Source organism: Bufo bufo, chromosome 7 (assembly GCF_905171765.1).
Source record: "Bufo bufo chromosome 7, aBufBuf1.1, whole genome shotgun sequence".
Lineage (NCBI taxonomy): Eukaryota > Metazoa > Chordata > Amphibia > Anura > Bufonidae > Bufo > Bufo bufo.
In genome coordinates, this window is record NC_053395.1 from 37,406,607 (window position 1) to 37,427,272 (window position 20,666).

Sequence of the window (20,666 nt, forward strand, 5' to 3'; positions counted from 1 at the left end):
CCGCCTCATCCTCCTCTCTACTAGTCAGGGATTATGATCCTAAATACAGTTTAATACGATCTTCAGCTGAATCTCTGGGGAATGGCGTTCATGAGGAAACATGAAGTACAGAGAGGAGGTGGGGGTAATGAGCAGCAGCACTAGTATGCCGTCTCCATTACCACAGTCTGTCCTGTCCATCATGTCTCCTCATGAACTCCATTCCTACAGAGATTCAGCTGAAGATCTTATCATCTGTATTCAGGATCATAATCCCTGACAAAATCGGGACACATCCCTGAGCAAAAAGGAGGATGAGGCAGCTCCGAGCTCAGTGTTGTGAAGTAACTTGTTTTGTGTGTGCTAATAGGACGGCGGCTATTTTATTTCTCCTAATGATTGCTCCCCAGACAAAACGAACAATTAAAACTTATAAATATATTCAAATATCTTTCATAATAATGTAATATTTAAGTATTTTCATTTTGTTTATGCCCTTTAATGTATCTAAAAGCCCACATTCACCTAGTCGAGGCCAAAAGAGTGTCATTTTTCTGCTGTATGGTATAGTGGTGAAGCAGCCTGTACTATTAGGCCTCATGCACACGACTGTCTCAGTTATGCGATCCGCAAAATACACATGCGGTCTGTGTAACGTTAGTTATTTTTTTTTTTTTGATGCTCCACTGACTTGAATGGGTCCAAGGTCCGCATTTTGCAGACGTATTCTATCAGACATACGGAGGCAGAAACCACACAGGTAATTTGTGTGAAATACATTCAGTGTTTAAACAAAACCACACACACACATACTGTGCAGTATACTTGAGCCTCTAGGTGATGGATGCCGCTGTATGCCTATATACTGGCATCTGGCAGGAGATCCTCCCAGTATATACCTCCTGGAGACACTGCCCAAGGCTACTTTCACACTAGCTGTAGCCTTCTCCGGCAGGGGAACAGCCTGCCGGATCCGTACTGCCGCTACTCTACCGTGCCTCCGGAAGTCCGCTATAATGGTGGCGGGCCGAAGTTCCGGCTGCAGCACGGCAAACATGCCAAGAGGCGGCCGGAATAAAACCACGACATGTACATGGATTATACTAACACATCAGGTTTAGGGTCCATTTACACGTCCGTAAATGTTTGTGGTCCGCACATGGCTGGCACTGTGATAGAAATGCCTATTCTTGTCTGCAATCGTGGACAAGAATAGGACATGATCTATCTTTTTTGCGGGGCCACGGAACTACGGATGCGGCCAGCAAACAGTGTGCTGTCTGCATCTTTTGCGGCCCCATTGAAATGAATGAGCCCGCACCCATTACGCCAAATTGCGGAATGGATGCAGACCCTGAACTACGGACGTGTGAATGGACCCTAAACCCACTACTAAAATACCAAGAGGATCTTCTGGGAGCGCATTTTGCAGGTCATGTAAATCGCAGTAAAATATTTGTTACATTGTATCAAAGAAAACCAGTACAACCATTAAAGATCAAAAATTATTTTAATTCCCATATTGATAATAAAAATAATTCCATGAATTTTGTAAACCATTGCATAAATGCTATAGTGTAAAAGGTTTTGTTTTTCTTAAAAACAAGTGTTAACAATTTGAAACGATTCACTAGAAGTAAAATGATTATGTAATTATAAATAATACCTTCTTTATCAGGAACAAAAAATGCCATTCACAAGACCATTCTTTTTTTTTTTTTTTCCTCTTTTGTTTGATACACGCAAGCCAGATTAGCTTCCATAAATTAATACAGGTAAAATCTAGAATAATATTTAAGGTCGTATACGGACCACAGTTACACAAATATACTGTAACAATATTACTAATATTTAAACACTAGTTAAGATAAAGATACAAAACCCAAAATGATATGTTTAATAACAAAAAATTATAAAAACTACATTATGCAGCTTGAATTCCATTCTAAACCCTCAAATGTCTGCAAAACCCTGAGAAACCAAAATGTATAAGCATTCTGCTTATCCCAAGTCACTGCTGTATGGCAAAATCCACAGAAATCTTCACAAGCTACAAGTATGGAGGATCGGTCACATATTCAGCAATTTTCACAATGTTAAATTAAAGGATATTCTCCCCCCCACCACGGGATTCTGGCTCCTTCACACCCCCTTGTCATCTGACATGGGTCACGTGGATGATGCAGCCAATGACTGGCCTGACATGTCCCCCATGCATCACGTCACTGGGCTACATGGTGCACGGGGAACACGTCACCGTTGTGGCCAGTCATTGGTCAAACCAGACAGTGAAACTAGGAGAGCGGCGGCGTGGTAGCAAAGGCGCCAGAACCCAGCGGGCACGATTCGCTCGGCAGGACTGGCCATGTAGGGGAGTCTGCCCAAAAGGCCCCAGTTGGTAAACAACCCCTTTAAAACAACCTTCCAGTCAAGAGGCTGAAAATGATACAGAAGCCAGAGGATGGTTACCTGCTATTTATTTTCCTCAGATCTTGCCCCTTGACTGCTTTTTAGCTCATCTCCATTGGACAGAGCTGGGTTCTGTGACTACAGTGCGTCAGAAGTAGTCTGAGACACACCCCCTGCCCTATTATTGGTTAAGGCTTCTGCAGCATGAACCAATGATGAGACAGGAGGCGTGTCTCAGACTAGACACTGGAGTCAGAGATCACAGATCTACCCTAATGAATAGGAGGAGCAAGATCTGAGGAAAAGAAACAGCAGGTGATCATCCCCTGTAGGCACCGTCTTATTTGAGCTCCCGACTGGTCTTGTTTTAAGGCCCGATTCATACGACCATGCTTGGTCTGGGAAACTCGGCCCATGAATCGGCTGCATCTCCCCTGACTCGAACTGATGGCATCATAGTGATTTATGATATAGTCAGTTCCTATCTGATGGCAAGGTTTTTTTACCGTACTCACATGACGATAGCACCATACAATAGTCCTGCGATCAGATAGGAACTGACGCACGGCATTATATAATCACTGGGATGCAATCAGTTTGGGTCAGGGGAGCTGCGGTCGGTCTGGGAGATGCAGCCGACGAATGGGCCATGTGAATCAGGCCTTATAAGAGCACAAATGGGCAGAAAACAACCCATGCCCGAGATGGACCTATCCTTCCACTGTCCACTAATTTAATAGCCTTCCAACATGGAGGACACATTGCACACTACCAATGATCAAAATAACGTACTTGAGGCCTAGGTTTTTTTCAACTGATTAGGTTAAACTGTATTCCAAAAACATAAAAATGATTTATAATGTGACAGTTCTTAAAGGGGTTGGCCAGTCTGTGGCATATCCTATGCCACAGATGTCAGACATATGCAGGACCCATTCCTATCTAGAGAACGAGGCCCCCTGAAGTAAAGGAGAGCACACTGCACATGCGCAACATTCTCTTTTCGTTGCATTGGGAGTCGGCCATTTTCAGAAGTCCCACAGTGGTGAATGAAAAGTGCATTGCACATGTGCAGTCACCTCTCCATTCGCCACTATGGGAATGCCGGAAACAGCAGAGTCGGCGCTCGCCTATTTTCGGAACTCCTATAAGCGTGAATGGACGGTGACTGAACATGCACGGCTGCTCTCTGTTCTGGAGATAGGAGTGGGTTCCATACCTGGATGTATCCCACATGTATCCGTAAGCATATCCTTGTGATATGCCATCAATGTCCCAAATAGTAGGAGGAGTCCCGGGTGTCAGGCCCTTACCGATCAGATCCTAAGGATAGGTCAACAGTAGAAAAAAAAAAAAACTCCCAGAAAACCCCTGTAATGCAGACTTGTGCTTTTTGTATTGCAACATGTGAGCAATCCTCGACTTATTTGGTAAAATGTACAGTTCCCAATCAAGAATATTGTCAATATTCAATAATTTGATCCATTTCTCATAGTGCATTTGTTCATGAATTGCATTTTTATAAAACTTTGACTTGCAGTAATTGCATACACCGTGTAAAAGTTGACTCACTCCTATGAAAGTCACCCCTGGCCAGAATACTACAATCCACATTGTATCAAGAGATCCAATAAACTCCTCAGCCGAATCAAGGGTTAACTTACAGGACAATGAAAGGTTCTTCAAATAAGTGGAAGAAACTGCATAAACTGCAGAAAGAGAAGTGAGACCATTAGGTGATTAGCGAGGAGCCGCCAAGGTTCACTGTAATAAGAAAAATGGGCTCAGGGCTTCAACTACTACAAAAGACCAAAAAAAAAAAAAATATAAAAAATATAAAAACAACCTTGCAAGCCGCTCATTCAGATAGTTTCACATTTTGGTACATTTCTTTGGTCTGTTACTTTTCTTTAAAAATGAATAATGCTAAATATACAGAGAAAGGAGGGGGGACATAATGGTCTGCTCAAGTGATACAATGCAAAAACAAAAAAAAAAAAAAAAAAATGAAACTTTTGCATGTTAGGCAAGTAGCACCCGGGGTAGACTCAGGCCCATGGCTGTGTGTGAATATTAACTGGTTTAGTTATCAGTTCCCTCGCTCTCCGTTAATGAGCACTACAGACTCTGGGTGAAAAGTTCATAATATTATATTCCCTATGCATTATATTCTTTAGAATTAAATTTCATAGTAGTCAGAGATCCATTATTGTGATGGGTTTTTTGTTTTTTCCACATTCAGTTCCAAATATTCTGTACACAGAGTGTTGAAAGATACAATTCTGTCTGCCTTCAGTCACACCACTAGGGGGAGCTTACTTTTTATATATTGAACTGCGTAGTGAAACAAGAAGATGCAAGCTCCCCCTAGTGGTGGCTGCAGGCAGTCAGAATGTGATCACTTTCTCTCTAGGTCTCCGCAGGGGATTTTGGAAAGCTTTAAAGATCTACCAAGAATGAAAGTAGCACAAAACAGCAGTCTTAAAGTGGCCACAAAAGGTAACAATTTGGCCGTTATACAATGAGTATTGCAAAGGGAAATACACAAAAAAGACCTATTTTACACAATACAGGCTTCTCTACCCAGTCTTTTGACATTTTCTTAAATTTTTTATTTAAATTTTTTTTAAATGCCAGCTCTCGACATTACATGACAGTCTATAGGAAATATTACATGCAGAACAAACAAGCATTTTTTGTAGTGGTCTCTTCCCCCCTCCAACTTGTTATAGGTCAGACATTTCCGCACAGATATCTCTACGGGGGGGGGGGGGGGAAAAAAACATACACCCTGAACTTCCTGGCATTTAAAAAAAAAAAAAAAAATAAATGGTGTAAAGTAGAACTGGCTTAGTTTCCCCTTAGCAACCAATCAGATTCCACTTTTCATTTTCCAATGGAGTTCTTTAGAATGAAAGGTGGAATCTGATTGGCTGCTACGGGCAACCAAGCCAGTTTTCCTTTACAGCACTTTTGATAAATCTCTCCCTCTACAGGCTTGGGAGATGAGGAGTGAATGATAATCTCTTGGTAAGAAAAAAAAGAAATTATCTGAAGCGCCACCAGTACCCAAATATTTTATACGCCTTGCTTTCGCAAAGAAAAGAATAAAAAAAATTTAAAAGATACCAATATACTAATGTACTAAAATGGTCTTACAAGATTTGAAAAAAACATGTCTGCTTCTTCCAAAAACAGCACCACACCTGTGCCCAGGGTGTGTGCAACTGCAGCTCAGCCCCACTCACTTCAGTGTAGCTGAGCTGCAATACCAGATACAGCCCATGGACAGGTGTGGCGCTCTATCTGGAAGAAAGCAGCCCCGTCTCGTAATCCTGTACAACCCCTTTAATTGTAAATACAAAAAGTTAATCAGGTCTTAATTTCATGTTAACTACGATTTTTCCATACATTTTAAATAATGGAGAGCCCTGTCAGGACATAGACTACTATACGTCGCCAAAGGAGTGCCAGGCTCAGCCTAGCAGGAAAGAGGATAACTTACAGATCGGTGAGGGTCTAACTGCTGGGACCCCCACCAATCCCAAGAACGGGGTCCCCCCCCCCATCTGATGCGGCAGCAGGTTGACTATGTGCCCCGTCTCCATTCTCTATGGCAGTGTTTCCCAACCAGTGTGCCTCCAGCTGTTGCAAAACTACAACTCCCAGCATGCCCGCACAGCCAAAGGCACTCCCGCCAATCAGCTGACTGAGAAGGCCACAGTGATTGAGCCTCCTCACAGCTTATAAAGTACAGCGCCATACACTGGATAGTGGCTGTGCTTGGTATTGCAGACCAGGCGCTTTCACTTCAATGAAGGCTGAACTGTGTCTGGACCATGTGACCAATGAACGTGATGTCACATGGCCTAGTAAGAGGCCTAAGTGCTCACGGAGTACCGCGGCCTCTTCGTACAGCTGATCAGCACGGGTGCCAGAAGTCGGATGCCCACCGATCGGATATTGATGACCTATCCTGAGAATAGGCCAGGGATGGCCTCCAGCTGTTGCAAAACGACAACTCCCAGCATGCCCAGACTTCCTACAGCTATCAGCCTACAGCAGGGCATGGTGGGAGTTGTAGTGTAACTACAGCTGGAGAGCCCTAGGTTGGCCATCCCTGGAATAGGCCATCAATATGTCAATTCCAGAGAACCCCTTTAATTGCTAAAACTATAGTGAGAAGTCCTCTTTAAAAAGGGAGACCTGTCTGTTCTCCTGACTTGTCTGCTTTAGTGAACACTTGTATTACCCTTTCTTTTTTCAAGGAGCGGTAGGTCTTATTGTCAATGGTAATAAGCTCTTTAAAATGCTGATGTTCACACATGTTACTGATGGCCAATCTCTGTAGTGTACTTTCTATAGCAGGGATGCTCAACCTGCAGCCCTCCAGCTGTTGTAAAACTACAACTCCCACCATGCCCTGCTGTAGGCTGTCTGGGCATGCTGGGAGATTTAGTTTTGCAACAGCTGGAGGGCCACGGGTTGGGCATCCCTGTTCTATAGGATCTAGCATACTCCAATACGATTTCATTTCTCAAGTTCCTGCTTTGACAGCACTAGCTTAAAAAGTTGCAGTCGCTTCCAACTCTCTAAATAAACTTGTAGCAGGAGGTAACATCTCTATACATTTCCAGGATGAATAATAGAGGAGCGGCACAGAGCAAGAAACAATGCTTCAGAATCGCTTAGTTATGAGGAATACATGTATTCACTAAAATGGATGCGTCAGGCAAGCAGACAGGACCCACAAATCTGTATGAATATGAAATGTCATGACTCAACTGCTACTATTTTGACCTAAAACTAAATTACAAAATTTTCATTTTCTGATCTGCATTAAAAAAGAAAGGCTGGTAAGTACAATTTTGGAAAAAGAAGGATGAAAAAAAAAAAAATTATAATGGAAAGATTTTTTCTTGTTTGTCTTTGCATCATAACTCAATAAGATCTTTTCAATCTAAAGCTTCCCTACAAGTAGATATACAGTATAAGGGTCCATTCACACATCCGCAACTGTTTTGCGGTCCGCAATACACAGACACCAACCGTGTGCGTTCCGCATTTTGCGGAACGCACATGGCCGGCACTATAATAGAAATGCCTTTTCTTGTCCGTGTCTGCGGACAAGAATAGGACATGTTCTATATTTTTGCGGGGCCGCGGAACTTGCGGATGCGGACAGCACACTGTGTGCTGTCCGCATCTTTTGGGGCACCATTGAAAATGAATGGGTCCGCACAATTGCGGATCGGATGCGGACCTATTTTGTGGACGTGTGAATGGACCCTAAAACATGCATTTATTCATAGTGGCACTAACCAGTCCTGTAAAAAAAAAAAAAACACTGTATAAAAAAAAGTTAAGACCAAAGAAAAGCACCATAATTCTGGTTGGTGTTCCCCAAGTGCATAATAAAGCATTAAAAAACTACAATTCGAAAGAACCTAAATATATTGACTATACCACAAATCAACACTTCAAAAAGTTACAATAAGAAAAGGAAATTAATGCATATGGCCACTTTTTCATCTAAAGAATGTTCTCGTTTCATTACATATTAAATGGTAAACCAAAAAAGCTAAATGATTACATTAAAAAAATGCTACGTATTATTTGTTACATCTTACACTACACAGCTTAAAAAAAAAGTTCATTCCGCAAGAGCAATAATTAGCGCCTACTCTCTAAAAGAAATGGCAAGTCTTGAAAATTGCAAAAAAAATTAAAAAAAGTAACTTCTATAAAACTTCACACAACAATTTTATAATTTGGTCACGGTTATAAAAAGAGAAAAAAAAAAGTCACTGCACATTTGCTCTGCCTATCAAAATGCTAATTATTATCAAATGTCTTTGGCAAAAAGACCACATAAAACATGAGGAAAAACATCTTTCTTCACAAAAACCATACTAATACAACAGAAGCTCACTCATAACAACCTGCAAGTTGTGGCATTTATACCGCTACCCGGAATCTGAAATAATGAAAACAGAGTCCTCGTCTTTTTTCTTAAACATCAGGTTCAAATGCATAGTTTATTAATGCAGGTCCAATACAGCCTTGTTGTTTCGTTTTATCATCTTTGTGCATTTCGCTTTTTTTTTTTTTCTTCACTTTTAGTCCTATGTGAACTAAAGTCCATATTGCCACATCTCTGCTGGCCTTATAAATGAATTTCTTTAAAATGTGAAATACATACGTAATGCAACACAGTAATTGGTCATTTACAATTCGGGGTGTGTGTCACTCTTTTCTTTTTTTTTCTTTCAACAGCAAAAAAAAAAAAAAAGCTCATTCAATAAATTGTAACTAGATACAGTGTTAGAATACAGTATTATATAGTCCTGAAGTGTATTTACCACACCATCAATTCCAAGTAAAAATAATAATAAGATTTAAAAAAAATTAGAAATTAAGATTTCACTAGACGCTAAACATTGTTAAAAGGAATTATAAAACTTTAACTGATAATCACGGTCTAAAATTGTAGGGGCTGTGGATTGAGCTACTATCAAACAGTACCAAAGCATCTAAAGCCAACATGAGGTATGAAGGGGGGTGAGCGGTTAATTGCCAGTTTATAGAAATTAGCAGCTTAAAGGGCATCTGTCAGCAGATTTGTACCTATGACACTGTCTGACCTGTTACATGTGCGCTTGGCAGCTGAAGGCATCTGTGTTGGTCCCATGTTCCTGCATTGCTAAGAAAAATGATGTTTTAATATATGCAAATGAGCCTCTAGGAGCAACGGGGGCGTTACCATTACACCTGAAAGCTCTGCAACTGCTGCTCCCTCTGCACTTTGACAAGGCCAGGTGTGATTAGGTTTACACGGCCTGGTCCTATCAAAGTGCAGATGAAGCAGCAGTTGCAGAGAGAGCAGAGCCTCTAGGTGTAATGGTAACGCCCCCGTTGCTCCTAGAGGCTCATTTGCATATATCAAAACTTTATTTTTCTCAGCAATGCGGGCAGATATTAACACGGAACCGCAGATGTCTTCAGCTGCCAAGCGCACATGCAACAGGTCAGCCAGTAATGGGCAGAGATCTGCTGACAGATGACCTTTAAAAGAAAAAATAATTATATATTTCTACTTTAAAAAAATGAAACCGTAGGCATTGTGTTTGGTGATCAGGAATATTATTCTATAGGCCAAAAAAATATAAAAAAAAAAATCACAATATTACATTGCGTACAGCAATAAGAAGTGTTCAGTTAAAGTTTCAGGAAAATTACCACTTTATTCTGGATATGGTACCAAGTCAGTTTCTTTTACATCAGAAACAGAAAAGTAAAAAAAAAAAAAAAAAATTGTAAAAAGGAAGGGGGGGAGGCAGAAGCCAAGACAAATTCAGAAGAGCACCGCTGTCAGGTTCAGTATAGAGGTCAGGGTTCTTTTCTTGTATATTTTAAGAATAAATAAACAAACAAGCAATTTTTATTTTTTAAAACTTCCAATTATTCAAGCATGCCCAGAAAAAATATTTCTTAAAAAAAAAATATACATGAATAAAAGAACTGAATTTTTTTTTTTTTTTTAGCTGCTATAAGGTATAGGCACTTGATAAAAGTGGCCATGTGACCTCATTTCACATCTCTGAAAAGCTTATAAATGATTGATATCACGAGGTTAAGAGCCATACAAACAAGTTAATTATGAAAAAAAAGCGATTTTAAAAAAGTACAGAAAATAAAACATCACAAAGCCATAAAATCAGAATTTAACAAAAAAAAAAAAAAAAAAAAAAAAAGTTCCTTCAATAGAATGATTTTCTAAATACTTACGACTACTGTAAATATGTGCCTTCTTATTATTCACCCAATTGCTGGTTATAATTATAAATACTATTAGTTTGCACTTAACCTGAAAACTGTAAAAATCCTAAGCTTATACTGTTCACTACTCAGTATTGTTCATTTAATAAAAGTACTAAATTCAGCATAGGAAAACAATAAATTTACTACACTAGTCATTTTTTTTTTTTTTTTTTTAAACAGTAATAAACTGACATGAAATATTTCTTTCAGTTCACAGTACACACAGAAAAAGCTCAATATTATCGCATATTAATAATATATATATATATATATATATAAAATAAAACAAAAAAAATTCTACAAAGCAGCTTAAAGCAATTTATAATAACCTCTAAACAGAATCCCTGGTTAACAAAGTGCTTTTACAAGAATTAAACTTCTTCAAAATAACCTAGTAAAAATAGTGCTAGACTGATTCCAAGCTCACGAGTCATATGTTCAACAATGCGGTCACATGAAGCACCAATATATATAGATTTATATAAATATACACATTTTTTAGAACCTCGAGGGTTCACAATTCATTAAACCCCATGTTGCTTTAAAATATTTTCGCCCTCCATTGAGCTCACAGAATTGACTTCAATCATCTGGATTATTATTTTCCTTTTTTGTTTTGTTTTTTTAACCAAAAACCATCAATTGCATTTAGTTTATTTTTTCTCTATATATAAAAAGGCAAGTGTTCCAGAAAAAGACCAAGTTTAGCCGGCCGAACCCCGCATGCATTCCTTACTGATTTTTGCCACATTCACACAAAAGCCAAGTGAAATTCTTGAGGAAGGGGAAAATTCACATTGTGTTCATTCTTACAGGTGATCCCCAGTGAACGCTGGGCAATTTTTTTAAAAAAAATTTTGGGGTGATTTTTGGTCCTTTGAGAGAAAAAAAAAAAAGGCGTTCGATCACCTTGAGTATAACCGATATGTCTGGTCAGCTGCCCGTGAAGATTTTTTTTGTAGAAAGTCCAGATTTAATAACGGGTATGTCAACACTGTGTTTACCCCCCTCTCTGTCACGAATACTTGTGGTCCATACCGTCTCACGAGCCCTAGGCCCAAAATGGTCTGTTTTGCGGGTGATCTTTTTCCCATGTTTAAGCCGATTCATTTCGCATGCTAACAAAATTCGCTAACGTTAAAAAAAATCTTCCAAATCATCCTTGGTGCCCTTAGAGGGTAGAGATCAGTCTATTACTGGTAGAAGATACATTTTGGATACATGTTTTTTTTTATATACCGTTTAGTTATTATTTCTAAATTTTGTATGAAATGCTACAACACAGGACACATCGTTTAGTTTGATTACGGGATAAAAATGGATTTTCCCGCTGGATAGGTAATCACCATTTCATTCTTTTGGTCTTGCAGTAAGGACATTCCGGTTTGCTGGACGCACACTGTTCACACAAGACGTAATGCTGGCAGGGCTGCAGGACGACACTTCTGTCATTTTCATGGCAGACGACACACTTTTGGGAATGGAGCTGGAATATCAACTGGAGAAGAGGGAAATCACATTAAAGGGGTTCTCTGGGCATCTGGTCTAATTGGGGCATGGTGCTAACCTCTGGAAGGAAGCCCTTTTAAATAGGACTCACCCTCCCTATATCCGGAGACGACGGCAGGTAGGGCGAGTTCTATCTAAAACAGCTTCACAGCTTAGCACCGTACCCTAATTAAACTAAATGCCCAGTGAACCCCCTTTAACGACAGAAAAAATTATTAACCCCTTGACGATATTTCCGCCTTACACGTACAATGACTGTCATCTCTTCAAAGACGGCGCCTGCTCCAGAGCGCCATAACTGCCTGGTGCCTGACACATGTCTGCGATAACGCAGATTGCAGACATTTACCATCTTAGATGCCTTGGTCAAATGTAACCACAGCTTCTCAGCACTGAAAATGCCCCAAATCATGAGAGACTGTATAATGTGTCTATATGTGAAAGGACACTTGGGATGAGAACCATGTCAGTCGGAGCTGCTCTCAGCCGATTAACCTCTCTGGACATGATTCTCGGTCATACACTGTGAGGAGAAGACCTGTTACGTTCATGTGCATGAGCCCTATTTTTTTTCTGCTTCCGTTCCGTATGCAGAACCATTATCTTCAATAGGTCCGCAAAAAATACAGAACGCACACGGAACACATACGTATGTCATCCGTATTTTGCGGATCCATACTGTAGAAATGCTATGCCCAGCCCATATTGCTCATGTGTTTGGTGATTAATAAGTTACTGTTTTCGATCCGCAAAAAACGGATTGCATACGGAAACCATATGGATATATTTTGTGGAATAATAACAGAGCGGAAGAGGACTTAAGGCCTCATGCACACGGCCGTGTTCCGCGGTAACCCGGCCGGGATCCCTGCTAACAGCAGGAGCGCACGCCGTCATTGGTTGCTATGACACCGTGCGCTTCATGCCGCCGCTGCTGTACACTGATATAGATCATACCAGTGTATCACTGTACAGCAGCGGCGGCATGAAGCGCACGGCGTCATTGGTTGCTGTAAGCAGGAATCCCGGCTGGGTTACCACGGACCGCTCTCGGCCGCGGAACACGGCCGTGTGCATGAGGCCTAAATCAGAGGAAAAAAAAAAACTCAGATACGGAACGGATCCGTCAAAAACGGACCGCAAAACAACAGCGGTTGTGTACATGAGCCCTTAGTCTGTTTCTCTCAGGCAATGTCCTCTTCAGCTGGATGCAGCCTATCGTGACAGGGGCCCTTGGAAATTCTTTGCATGTGTAACTCTATATTGCAATTTACTATGACAATTCTCTGATTTAAACCAAATTCAATTAGATTTTCAGTTGCTGCACATAGGGTCCCTCCTTGTCACGGACTGGACAATCTGACCTACATGAGAAAGAAACTTCCTAAGGCCTCATGCACGCGGCCGTTGTTTGGGTCCGCATCCGAGCCGCCGTTTTGGCGGCTCGGATGCGGACCCATTCACTTCAATGGGGCCGTTAAAGATGCGGACACCACTCCGTGTGCTGTCCGCATCCGTTTCTCCGTTCCGCAAAAAAAATATAACATGTCCTATTCTTGTCCGCAAAACGGACAAGAATAGGCAGTTATATCAATGGCTGCCTGTTCCGTAAATTGCGGAAGACACACGGACGGCTTCCGTTTTTTTGCGGATCCGCGGTTTGCGGACCGCAAAAAACAGCACGATCGTGTGCATGTAGCCTAAAACCTAATGCTGAAAAGGAGTTGAAGAAGCATTCAGCAGAAACTATGGTTCCCTCTTTTTTTTTTTTTTCCCATAAGAAATCATTCTACATCAGTTCCTTACAAAATAATAAAAGCTGCAGCTCTTCCTTCACCTTTCCAAAATGTCATAAAGGTAAATGAATTAATCATGACTCCTGATGGAGTGGGAGGCTGCGCATGCGCCGCTGCTGTTCCATTCCTTCTCTATGGGAATAACGGAGATAGAGTACATTGCTTGGCTACTTCCGGCAGTCCCATAGAAAATAAATAGAGCTGCATGGAGCATGCCTGGCCTGTCGCACCATCCGGATGGAAACATTGGATCCCCGTTCTCCGGATCAGTGGGGGTTCTTAGCGGTCGGACCCTGACAATCAGTTAATTATCCTGTGGCACAAGCTCTTTAATGTAAAGCTTGGACATCCATACTTACCCCATCTATTGTTTCCAAGTCGGAACAAAGCTGACTTTTTATAGAATGTAGCTTTGGTAAAGGAAGTTTCTCTATGTCGCCGTATTTTCTCATTAAGGGAAACTGTGGAGATACACACAAGACATCAAATTCTTCCTGGAGTTTCTTTAGTTTGCCCTCCGCCTCTTCCTTCTGTAAAAGGGCTACTTGTCGGTCTGCATCTGCTGCCTTGGCACGCTCTTTTGCCTCTTGGGCTTCTTTCTGCCATGCGTCACAAGCCTGGAGAACAGTAATTCAATTTTGATTAAAACCATAGCAGTCCACATTCATGCTACACTTACCAAGACAGAACCACTGGCTACATACAGATCAAATTTAAACCATTCTGGTCTGAAAATGGCATTTCGTCCAGTGGTGTTCCTCTCTAGGACCATGTACTTCCCACTAGGAACACCGAAACAGATCATCTATGGAGTACATGGTCCTGCATACATGATACAAGGTACAATCCTTACCTGTTTCACTTGTTGCCAAGAATCTTCCCATCTTTTTATTTTCCGCTTGGCCTCATCGAGTTCTCTCCTAACACGGGACAGCTCACTACCATTTGAGCTAGTACTGGTGGAATTGGTAGTACCACTGCTAAACACTGGCGAGGGACTGGGTGAGAAACTTCCGCTAACAAAGTCCCAAATACTGCCCGTCACCCCATTTAAACCTATGAGAGGGAGAGAAAAAACAAAAATTTAGTCAAACCATTTTACCCAGTAGTGACCTTCTATGTATAAGTTCATATTTCAGCAAGGCTGAGGGTACTTTCACACCAGCGTTTTTCTTTTCCGGCACTGAGTTCCGTCACAGGAGCTCTATACCGGAAAAGAGCTGATCAGTTTTATCCCCATGCATTCTGAATGGATAGAAATCCGTTCAGGATGCATCAGGATGTCTTCAGTTCAGTCTTTTTGACTGATCAGGACGGAGATAATACTACAGCATGCTACGGTTTTATCTCCGGCCCAAAAAACTGAACACTTGTCTGAATGCCATAGGAATGCATTAGTGTCGGATCCGGCATTAAAAATACCGGAACGCTGGATCCGTCCTTCTGGTCTGCGCATACCGAAAAAAAGGTTAAAAAAAATAAATAAATGCCGGATTCGTTTTTCTGGGTGACACTGGAAATACGGATCGGGCATTTCAATGCATTTGTAAGACGGATCAGGATCCTGATCAGTATTACAAATGCCATCAGTTGGCATACGTTTTGACGGATTCGGCAGGCAGTTCCGGCGACTGAACTGCTTGCCGGATCACTGAGCCATTCACACAAATCTAAAAAGGTGGAATTTGGATGTGGCTGGAGGATACGGGTATGTTTACATGACAGATTTTGAAAAACCGCCTACAAAATTTAGTGCTGAATCTGCTTTTTCTATGCGTTTTTTTTCAATGCAATTTTTTAAATTTTTTTAAGCGATTGGTGGTTACTTTAATTCTAAACTACATTTTCAGCTTGTGAGTTTTGCAGCGGATCAGCGCAAACACCATGCCAAAAAACGGTGTGAAATGGCCCCAAGTACTTACGACTATTCACATTTAACCTTACTCTAACCAAACCAACCTATCAGCCATGTTTGGGTGGACATGTTTGCTTTCAGTACCAACCTGCAAAACTGTCAGGTCCCATTGTATTTAAAGGATACACTGGATAACCAATTGATCACAGGGACGATCACCGATAACAAGAAGAGGGGTCCCGTTCCCCTAATGTGATGGAGCGGTAGGTCAAGCATCCGCCCTGACGCATCATTCATTCTCTAAAGGACTGCCGGGGATAAAAGAACACAGTGCTCGCCTACTTTCAGCGGTCCCAAAGAGAATGAGTGGAGTAGCAGGGCACTCCATCAGATGGGGGAAACAGGACCCTCATTCTTGATGTGGGTGGGCATCCCAGCGGTCAGACTCCCAGCAATGTTAGTTATCCCCTATCCTGTGGGCTTCTAAACATGGCACAGCCCCCTTAAATACATTCAGTTCTTTTACTAAGGGTTCGTAACTTAGCGTTGTACTTTTTTGGCCTCATACCTAAAGAGTTGTGTGAAGAGGTTGAAGTGCCTAAGGCGTTGTGCTCAGACTTGAGTGTCGGCGTCTGTTGCTGGCGGGGAGCCATACTGGAGGAGAGGTAAGACTGGGACAGTGACTGGGAAAGCGAACTCAGAGGCGAAGTCGAAAGAGAAGAAGAAGAGTGAAGGGAGGATGAACGAGCAAGAGATCCTGGGATATTCACAGGTGCTGAGCTTCCCAGTAACCTTTGACCTAAACATAAAATAGGCAGAAAAAAAAACAAATGAGGTTAGAATATATTTGATGTGAATGAATGATTGAGCAGAACACAAGGGAAAGCAAAGCCTTCCTAGTCAACAACAAATCTCAAACTCCCAAAAGGAACAGGAGCGCTGCAAATAGCTGCGCGCCTGCAGGGTGAACACCTGCGACCACTTCAGCAATAGAACACAATGGAGCCTGCTGCAAATGAACTGTATGCAGCATAAATATAAAGAGGGAGCATTTACCATGTCAGTTGGTTTAATCATTTTAGCTTAAAGGGGTTGTCCAGCTTTTAGATGCTGATGAGCGGTCCCCTGGAAAGGTCATCAATCTCAGATCGGTGGGGGTCTGACACCTGGCAACTCCGCAGCTGTTTTCAGTGGACGGAGCCATTCAAGAGAATAGGAGCTAAACTGCAGTACGAGCGCACGCCAACTACACCGTGGACGGAGCCGTCTGCTTCGTTTCTGGCACCGGCTGAAAATGAACAGTGGGGGTTCCAGGGTTAGGACTGATCTGATATCGAGGACTTGTGCGGAGGATAGGTCATCAATATCTAAAAACTGGACAACCCCTTTAAAATTTAACTTAAGGGGGTCGTCTCACGTGTTATATAAATTTAAAAGGGTTGTCTCTCTCTTCGACAAATGGCATTCATCATGTAGACAAAGTTAATACAAGGCACTTACTAATGTATTGCGATTGTCCATATTGCCTCCTTTGCTGGCAGGATTCATTGTTCCATCACATTATACACGGCTCGTTTCCAGGGGTTACGACCACCCTGCAATGCAGTTGCGGTGGTGGTGCTTGCACACTATAGGAAATAGCACCGGCCTCTCTGGTGGCTGGGACTGTGGGAGTGCACCTAAGTACGCATACGCAGCAGCACCCGTCCCTGCCACCTTGTATCTGCGCTGCAGCGGTGGTCGTAACCCCTGGATATCAGCAGTGCATAATGTAATGGAAAAATGAATCCAGCCAGCAAAGGAGGCAATATGGACAGTCACAATACATTAGTAAGTGCCCTGTATTAACGTTCTCTACATGATAAATGCCATTTTCTGAAGGGAGACAAGCCCTTTAAATTTATATAAAAAGTCTGTTTCAGGGATAGCTGAATGACAAGCAAATACGCGATGTACTCCCACATCAGCTTTCCTGGTCAGAAATGAACATCTGTCTAGTTACACAGACATGTTGGGGCTCATGGAGCAAGAGAACAGGGGTCCCTCCTTTATAGCCATGTATCACACTGATTCTATGAGCCAAAGCGGTGAACCATGAACCTGCCCTGTCCATGGTCAGTCAGTCATTTCAATGGCCAACATCTTATACCTCATTTGCCTTGAGCGGCCACTTAGCTCTAATTCCAAGAGCCGGACCTGTGGCGAGGAGCTGACTGTCTATACAGAAGAGACGTCTTCGTTAGACAAACCCTTTAAAAGTAAAGAGAGAGAGATCTCTATTCTTCGGTGCCGGTGGGATCTTTGCTCATTAGGTAAAACGGATGGTGCACCTAATGAGCAAATATAGAGAATTATTTTTGGATAAAAAAAACCTTAGTACTGCCATTTACACCCTAAGAACGGGACCCTTCAACTCAGGAGTCAACCCCGGTAAAACGTGAGCAGAAAGTAAAGTGCAAGCCGCTTACTCGATAAGCCTAGGTCACTGTTCTCAGAGTCTTCTAATTCTTTGTCTAAAGATGCCACGTTTATATTGCTAAAATGAAGATCGAGGGCAGAACCTGCGAATAAAGATACAGGTTACTATTCACATTCACCCCCTGAACCCGACTAGAAAACACATGTCTCATCGGAATCAGTGAAACATGGCAACTCAGGAAAACTAAAAATGTCCCCATCACTCCGGACGAGCAGACAACCCCCCACGATCAGAGAACAGAGGTGACCCGTGACCACTGCGATGTAGGGGGCTTCATCAGGCTGGTGTCAGGGTATGCCCACATGCGACTGGTTATCTGCAGAAGAAAAAAATTGCACCAAATGGTGCACGTCTTGCTGCGGATGGCAGTGTGGAAACTGCTACAGATCTGACGCAGATTTTGCTCTGTGCATTGCAAAGGGGTGAAATCCGCAATTAAAATCTGCACCACAGGTCAATTTGGCTTCAGATTTTTTATGCAATCGTGTAGGTGAGGTTAAAGGGCATCTGTCAGCAGATTTGTACCTATGACACTGGCTGACCTGTTACATGTGCACTTGGCAGCTGAAGGCATCTGTGTTGGTCCCGTGTACATATGTGCCCGCATTGCTGAGAACAATGATGTTTTAATATATGCAAATGAGCGTCTAGGAGCAATGGGGGCGTTGCCATTACACCTAGAGGCTCAGCTCTCTCTGCAACTGCCGCGCCCTCTGCACTTTGATTGACAAGGACCAGGCAGTGTAAGGGCTCATTCAGACGGCCGTATGCTGTCCGCAAAAATACTGAATGCTATCCGTTTTTTTGCGGATCCGCAAAAAAAATGAAACATGTCCTATACTTGTCCGTGAAAATCAGGACATGGCCCCATTGAAGTCTATGGGTCCGCAAAAATACTGAATGCTATCCGTTTTTTTGCGGATCCGTTTTTTTGCGGATCCGCAAAAAAACGGATAGCATTCAGTATTTTTGCGGACATCATACGGCCGTCTGAATGAGCCCTAAACGTCATCACACCTGGCCCTGTCAAAGTGCAAAGGGTGCGGCAGTTGCAGAGAGAGCAGAGCCTCTAGGTGTAATGGCAACGCCCCCGTTGCTCCTAGACGCTCATTTGCATATATTAAAACATTTTTCTCAGCCATGCGGTCACATATGAACATGGGACCAACACAGATGTCTTCAGCTGCCAAGCGCACATGTAACAGGTCAGCCAGTGTCATAGGTACAAATCTGCTGACAGATGCCCTTTAAGTAAATCACATTCACTTTGCAGCTACTGTAAAAAGCTGCAGATTTTCCGCGTGCAATTCAGACATAACATCCACAGCATATCTGCCACATGTGAACACACACCAAAGGGGCTTTCTAGTTATACACCCCGCTTGTTCCTTTCCCTCCCTTCCTGGGCCTTTTTTGGTGACATCATACTGTGTAACATGGATCACAGGATCCAGTTTTACAAATAGGTTGGGGGCCCAAGAGGTGGGACCCCCCATCTATCAGACATTTAAGATGTATCCAACAGATTCACTATAGTTTGTATAGCTGGAGTACCCCTTTAAAGAAGGCACTTTGCAATCACTCTCCTTGATTGCAGCCAGTAATGATGGAGGTTTTCATTTCAGCCCCCTCATTTATGAGCGGTGATGCCTACTCTACAGGGTAGAAGAGCAGAGTCTGCCACTCATCACAATACCATAACGCAGGTTACCCGTGGTTTTACATGGGACTGCAGGTAACCTTGCAGAGTCATCTTGGCTGAGAGAGTTATCACGGTGAACAAGCAAAAGCTCTGCTGCCCCCCTCCCCCCTCCCTTATTAAAAGGCAGCGGTCACACTTGGGTAATCTGACCACAGAGTGTGTCCTGGAGGAACATTCATGTATTATGTGCTGAACCACGAGTTCAAATACCTGGAGGCTTCACACAGAGGAGGGTAAATGCAGGAGATGCAGCAAGCACATATGTGCGGATACACGTCCTATTTCACCCACTGTCCTACAAGCACCTAAATTATTGCAACCTGCATTTCACTACCCCCCCCCCCCCCCCCCTTGTTGATTTGCTTTTAACGGTGGAATTAACTAGATGCATGCTTAATCATGTGTGAATGCAGTCGTTGGAAAGCCCATTCTAATGCATGAAGCCAACCTCATTTGCACCCCTTTATCCTCGTCGATACAAGTTGCAGAACTGTCTGCAGTGCTAAGTTTGATGCATTGACGGGCAGCATCCCCCAATATTCTAATACCATACACTGCACAAGAATGACAGCGTTGGGCAACTAAAAGGCATGGGGAAAAGAGAGATTCCTGGTGTTGTGCTTACCAGCTCTGCGAGTGCTGACTCACGGCCTGCGGTCCCCGGCTCGTGCATGCACTGTGCAGCGGCAGCTCCCCGGTCATGTGACCACAGTCACATCAGGAGGCTGTCATACGCTCCCAGGAATAGAGGAGGACTCCCAGGATCCGCGTCCTGCTTCACCAGCCACTACACCCCTCTGCTCGCCCCCTCCCCTCCCCTACTAGTACACACGACCTGCAGCTATAGCTAAAGCTGGTGCGCCTTCAAAATACAGTGTGCATTGAATATGGAAACATATAGCATGACACCCTAGCATGTCAGTAAGAGTCTGTATAGAGTATGGGCCAGGAGACATCGTTATGGGGGACATTTATCAAACCAGATACGACAGATTTTTTGGTGTAAAAATGATTGCAGCATTTTGAAGACGAGCCACATTTCAAAGTGCTCTATGTTTAAGCGGCATTAGACCTGGATTAGGCTCCATTCACACGTCCGCATTTTGCGGAACGGAA

At 42.7% G+C, this 20,666-nt stretch overlaps 1 protein-coding gene across 3 annotated transcripts in view; it reads right to left on the bottom strand.

Moving 5' to 3' along the window:
- Positions 1 to 3,791: 3,791 nt before the first annotated feature.
- Positions 3,792 to 20,666, bottom strand: part of UNKL (unk like zinc finger) — an 87,051-nt gene continuing 70,176 nt past the window's right edge. The window contains exons 11-16 of one of the 3 annotated variants that reach the window (XM_040439396.1): positions 17,838 to 17,930; positions 15,938 to 16,168; positions 14,368 to 14,570; positions 13,874 to 14,131; positions 11,556 to 11,707; positions 3,792 to 4,088 (exon numbers count right to left, since the gene is read on the bottom strand). In XM_040439396.1, the coding sequence (XP_040295330.1) occupies positions 4,049 to 4,088; positions 11,556 to 11,707; positions 13,874 to 14,131; positions 14,368 to 14,570; positions 15,938 to 16,168; positions 17,838 to 17,930 (977 nt within the window). In that variant the 3' untranslated portion in view covers positions 3,792 to 4,048. Of the gene's footprint in view, positions 4,089 to 11,555; positions 11,708 to 13,873; positions 14,132 to 14,367; positions 14,571 to 15,937; positions 16,169 to 17,837; positions 17,931 to 20,175; positions 20,248 to 20,666 lie in introns of those variants that run through there. The other 2 variants (XM_040439398.1, XM_040439397.1) reach the window with 2 other exon arrangements.